The 5,364-nt window shown below is 50.8% G+C and overlaps 1 protein-coding gene across 1 annotated transcript in view; it reads left to right on the top strand.

Annotated features, from left to right (window-relative positions):
• The window catches only part of golim4a (golgi integral membrane protein 4a), an 8,242-nt gene extending 3,286 nt beyond the window's left edge, over positions 1-4,956 (top strand). Inside the window, 15 exon segments of the mRNA XM_008308433.3 lie at positions 197-246; positions 339-392; positions 630-780; positions 1,007-1,089; positions 1,295-1,378; positions 1,553-1,747; positions 1,825-2,094; positions 2,181-2,428; positions 2,713-2,786; positions 2,859-2,929; positions 3,182-3,403; positions 3,657-3,678; positions 3,681-3,718; positions 3,817-3,915; positions 4,041-4,956. Coding sequence (XP_008306655.2) covers positions 197-246; positions 339-392; positions 630-780; positions 1,007-1,089; positions 1,295-1,378; positions 1,553-1,747; positions 1,825-2,094; positions 2,181-2,428; positions 2,713-2,786; positions 2,859-2,929; positions 3,182-3,403; positions 3,657-3,678; positions 3,681-3,718; positions 3,817-3,915; positions 4,041-4,196 — 1,817 coding nt within the window. The 3' untranslated portion in view covers positions 4,197-4,956.
• The last annotated feature ends 408 nt before the right edge of the window (positions 4,957-5,364 follow it).

The raw sequence follows: 5,364 nt of genomic DNA, 5'->3' as shown, positions 1-5,364 counted from the left end.
CTGCGCTGTGCCCCCTGCTCTGTGGCCCCTGCTCTGTGACCCCTGCTCTGTTCTGTGACCCCTGCTCTGTGACCCCTGCTCTGCTCTGTGACCCCTGCTCTGTGACCCCTGCTCTGTTTGTTTTTACTTGTTTTTATTGGAATAAACTGTAATAATGTCCGACCAAAGTGAAGAACGTTTCTGCTCTGGTTTCTAGATTATATGGTTTACAAACTTGAAGCTCAACAGTCTCTGGCCAAGGAGAAGGTGAGTCTTCACTGCTGACGTGTTTGACTTGAAGTCTCTTTTATTTGGTTAATGGTTCATTTATTTTCTGTTTTGTTGTTTTACTTCAACAGCAGGAAACTGGCAGCAAATTGAATTCTTTACAAGTGCAGCACCAGATGTTGAAGGTGTGTGTGTGTGTGTGTGTGTGTGTGAACCAACACAGATCAGCAGCATCTTTGAATCATCTGTCACATCATGTCTTTCCTTCCTCGAGCCACAGAGTTTATGACTGGGGGGGGGCGTGACGGGGGGGTTAGTTGATGAAGAATAATTTATTGACTTGAACCGCAGAATGCAGAGAAAACACCAAAGTGAAAATGCAGAGCGTGTGATGACGGTAGTGGTTTGATTTCCTCCATCAGAACCAGCACGACGACCTGAAGAAACAGTACTACTCCCTGCAGGAGCAGCACCAGGCGGAGGGCGACGACCACGGCCGGCTGCTGGACGATCACAGGCAGCGCTATGAGAAGCTGCAGCAGCTCAAGGAGATGGAGGTCTCTCAGCTGAAAGGTGAACGTCCTCCTCTGTCACCACCCTGTGGCCGTCACCGGTACTGCAGTCTGAATGCAGCGGCTTTATGTGCAAACTTTGGTCCAAAGTTCACTGTGTGGTAAACTGGACCAGTGTTGGTAACACAGCAGGGGAGGCATGTGGATGAGGTCAAAGGTCACCAGAGACAACACGCTGTTCCACGAGGTGTTCTTTTTTAATGTCTTCTGTTTTTATTCTCCTGCAGAAAATGTTTTTAACCTGAGAGAAGAGAACAAACACCTGAGGAAAGCCCACCATGACATTCACGTGCAGCTCCAGGACGTGCAGGTCCGAAACCTCGGCTTTATTGAGAACTTTCAATGACTAATTCATGTTTGGTTGTTTTGTTTTGTGGGTTAAGGAAAATAAAAATAAAAAAAACTAGAAAATATTTTTGTTGCAGAAATACAGAACTTCCACCTCATATGTTGTTATTTCTCTCTCTGTATATATTTAATCTAAAATACTTTAAACAACCACTGTGTCTTTCCAGGTTCAACATCAGGACCTGAAGGCGGTGCACGAACAGCTGTCACTAACACTACAAGACCACAAGAGTGCGCTGGCAGCAGCCCAGGTAGGACGAGAATACAGTGGAGCAGTGGACTGAACCCACGTCTTCCTCCTCCCCTCCCCCCTCTCATCTTTGTGTACAGTTATATTGATTTAAAAACCAAAATTCATCTGCCCCCCCCCACGCCCCCCCCCCCACCCTCTCACCTTCTAATCCGACTGCGTTGTCATCGTCCAGATGCAGGTGGACGAGTACCACCGTCTGAAGGAGTCCCTGGACGCGGCTCCAGGTCCCAGACGGTCTGAGCAGAACCCTCCTCTACATGAACTCCATGCAGCTGCAGGTGCAGCCCCCCACCACCAGGACCAGGCAGCTGGAACAGAGGAGGAGTCACACGTCGTCGCGTCCAACCGTGGAGGTCACCAGGACCAGGTGACGTCGTTGGACACGCTTTTCTCTGAGGACGGGCTTCAAACCCACAGTTTTTCATTTTTTTTCTTTCTCTTCAGAACAACCAACGCTCTGACGTCACGCCCCCCCCCACCGTGTCTCGCCACACCTCGGACAAGGAGGAGGATGACGGAGAAGGAGAGGCAGAGAGGAGGAGGGAGCTGGCCGAGGAGGAGATGGCTCAGGCGGGACAGCCTCAGAAGCTGGAGGAGGACCCTGACCATCCCCAGGACGACCAGCAGGGGGACGAAGAGGAGGAGCACGGGCCGGAACAGGAACAGCCTGACCAGAATGAGGTGGAGCGTCAGCGTCATCAGCAGCAGCAGCGGGTCAGAACTCCTCCGTTCTCTTCACGTCTGTCGTTGATGTCTCCAACAGACAGAACAGCCTTTGTTCTTGGTTCCTTTTCTTGAAGGATGTTCACGTGGAGCCTCGTCCGGACGCACGCTCCGCCTACGAGCAGCAGCAGGAGCAGCAGCGTCTGGAGGCCCAGAGGGCCGAGCAGAGCAGGCAGATTCAGCTGCGCCAGGAGGCCCTGCGGGTCCACAGGGAGAGGGTGCTGAAGGAGCGCGAGCAGAAGATGAAGGAGGCGCAGGAGAGAGAGCTGCAGCAGCACAGGGAGGCCGACAGACGGGAGCAGCTGCTGAGGGAGGAGCACCAAAGGTCAGACACAGCACATCACAACAGTCTGAGTCAGGTGGTCGACTCTGTGACTCTGATTCTGTCTGTGACCCTGACTCTGACTCTGATTCTGTGACTCTGACTCTGTGACTCTGATTCTGTCTGTGACCCTGACTCTGACTCTGATTCTGTGACTCTGACTCTGTGACTCTGTGACTCTGACTCTGACTCTGACTGAATTAAACAGGCATCTCTTTACACCAGAAAACAGGAAATAGATCATTTTTGGAACACCCTTCACCCTGACTTCCTGCTGTCGTTCTCAGGAGGAGGACGGATTACGAGAATATTGACAATGACATCGTCCAAGGAGCAGAGGACGGTCCTGCTGCAGACGGAGGTTGGACCAAGACGACGACCAGGTAGAAGAGAAGAAACAGACCAACTCCTAAACTCTGTCCTGTGTCCACAGAGAGAGATGTTCCTGCAGCACATGAGGAGGAGGAACCTGGAGCAGAGCACAGGCTGCCAACACGTCAGCAGGTGACATCATCGTCTGTCAGCCAATCACCTCACACCTATCACTGACGTCTTTACTCTCTCACTGTCATTTTAGTTGGTTCATTTTCTACGGCCAAAATGGTCCAGTGTTTTCAACCTTGGGGTTGTGACCCCACATGGGGACTCCTGGATTTGAATGTTCTTGGTTACAGCTGGAGTGTTTCTAAAACTCTGGGTCGCGGTCCCAGGGCGGGAGCCTCACGTCTTCTTCAGGCCTCTGCTCTCTTCTCACAGGTGGCCGTCAACGGTGAGCTGAACCCGGAGGACGACCCCAACAACCAGGGGGAGGACGAGTTTGAGGAGGCCGAGGACGAACGTCCTCATCACAAAGTCACGGAGGAGGAGGAGGAGGAGCCGCTGGAGGAGGAGGAAGAGGGCGAGGAACCAGCAGCCCCCGCACAGCATTTAGACACCCACCCTGTCCACGAAGAGCACGCGGTGGAGGAGGAGCTAGTTGTAGGTTTGAGTGATTGAAGTAAACACTGAAACACCAGGAAACACCAGTAACAAACACCTGGAAACACCTGGAAACACCTGGAAACACCAGGAAACACCAGGAAACACCTGTAACAAACACCAGGAAACACTAACCTCTGATGTGTTCCTACTTGGAAGTTTTTTTGGCTGAGGTCACTGGGTCACTGAAGTATAGAATGAAGTACTAAGTGTGTGTGTGTGTGTGTGTGTGTGTGTGTGTGTGTGTGCTGAGGTGGCAGGAAACCCAGATCAGNNCTGTTGGACGACCAGTACCAGGAGGAGGTTGAAGGCGAGGTCAGTGACACCAACGTTCATCACTGCAGCCACAGACAGAACTTCAGGGTTTTTGATGGAATTTGATGGAAAATCCTGTTTTGATTTCCTGGTCTAAGGTCCAGGAGGACTTCCCTGGAGGACGGAGGAGGGCGGGGGAGGGAGAGGGGGAGGAGGGGGAGGAGGAGGATCCATATAATGAGGAAAACGTAGAGCAGGTGAGTTTTACTGCCCTGACATGACCTCGTCCATATAATGGTAGAAGACGAAGCACCAACAGGGGGGGAGGGGGGGCTGAGAAAGTGGGATCCGTTAAATTTGTCCTTTTTCTGTTTCATTCCAGGAAGTTGTAAAAAACCAGGATGGAAACGTGGAGGTTCACAGGAAAGGTCCAGAGAATATGGAGGAGGAGGGGGATGAGGAGGAGGGTGAGGAGGGTGAGGAGGGTGAGGAGGGGGCAGCTGCTCAGGACAAGGGACATCGCAGGGCAGAGATGTAGGACACGCCCAGACTGGAACCTGCTGCACTGCATTCTGGGATTTTATTGCTGCCTCTCTTTTCCTCGATCACAAAGGAATAAAGTGGGCGTTCATTCAGCGTCCAATCACAAACCTTGGAGAAATGTGCTGGGAACTTTGGAGACTCTTCCAAAGCTGTATGTTCTCAGCTGATCAGCTCCCCCTGGTGGAAGCGGACGGAGTTTCTGGGATGTATAATTTTTTGAATTCATTTCACCTGTATCTGATCCACTGTTTTATAATTCATAAGAATGTATTTTTATATCACGTACTGTGTTTTTGTAAAGAAACCAAAATCCAGTTGTAATATTCGCCGTCAGACGTTTCCTGTTAACCCCTCGAGGGTCTGCTGTTTTTGGTTTTTTAAGAACTGAATGGTTTGTTTTGAGTCTGCGCTTCAATGGAAAAACAATCAAACATTTCCTGTTATTTATTGTGTATTCGACCCACACTGAGTGACAATCACGAGGAGGCGTGCCTCTCCAACGCCCCCTCCTGGCCAAACTCCTGTTCTCTCCATGATTCACATCAACATTTCATGGCTGACATTTAAAGGGACAAAGCTGCTACTTCCTGTGAGTTGTTGACAATCTGACATGTGCCTTTCCCTGGGGGGGGGGGGCGCGTCACGACTGAGTCTTCATCAGAGCCAGTCAGTGCGGCCCACTTCCCCCACAAGTCTTTCCTGACGATTTCTGTTTCTGAACTGAGTGTCGTCAAATAAAGAGGATCTGAGGTGAACGCTGACTTCATTTCCTGCTTTTATAAAGGAGAAAACTGTTCATCAATAGGCCCCCGCCCTTCATGTTGAAAACTGCTTCCTTTAAAATGCTGCTGTTGTTGTTTCTCTCTTTTCTTAGTTTATTTTTGTCCCCATTTTTTGTCTAAGACTTTTGTCTTTTGGTGTTTTTACCCAGGGTTCCTCAGTGACATCTGGAGGACTGGTTTCACTGGACCACGTCATCATGTCAACAGCCCCTCCCTCTGCCGTCTCCCTCCTACAGCACACCAAGGTGAGAACAGCTGACTCACAAAATCAACAGGGGGGGGGGGGGTGAGTAAAGGTGAGGCATACTAATGACCAGTGTCTGTCCTCAGCTGACAGCCTCAGTCCAATCACTCTCCTCCTTCTGTCTGAGTCAGACTGCC

This window comes from Cynoglossus semilaevis, chromosome 4 (genome assembly GCF_000523025.1).
Source record: "Cynoglossus semilaevis isolate Cse_v1.0 chromosome 4, Cse_v1.0, whole genome shotgun sequence".
Classification (NCBI taxonomy): Eukaryota; Metazoa; Chordata; class Actinopteri; order Pleuronectiformes; family Cynoglossidae; genus Cynoglossus; species Cynoglossus semilaevis.
Note: the sequence above shows the minus strand (reverse complement) of the source record. Positions and strands in the feature narration are given on the sequence as shown.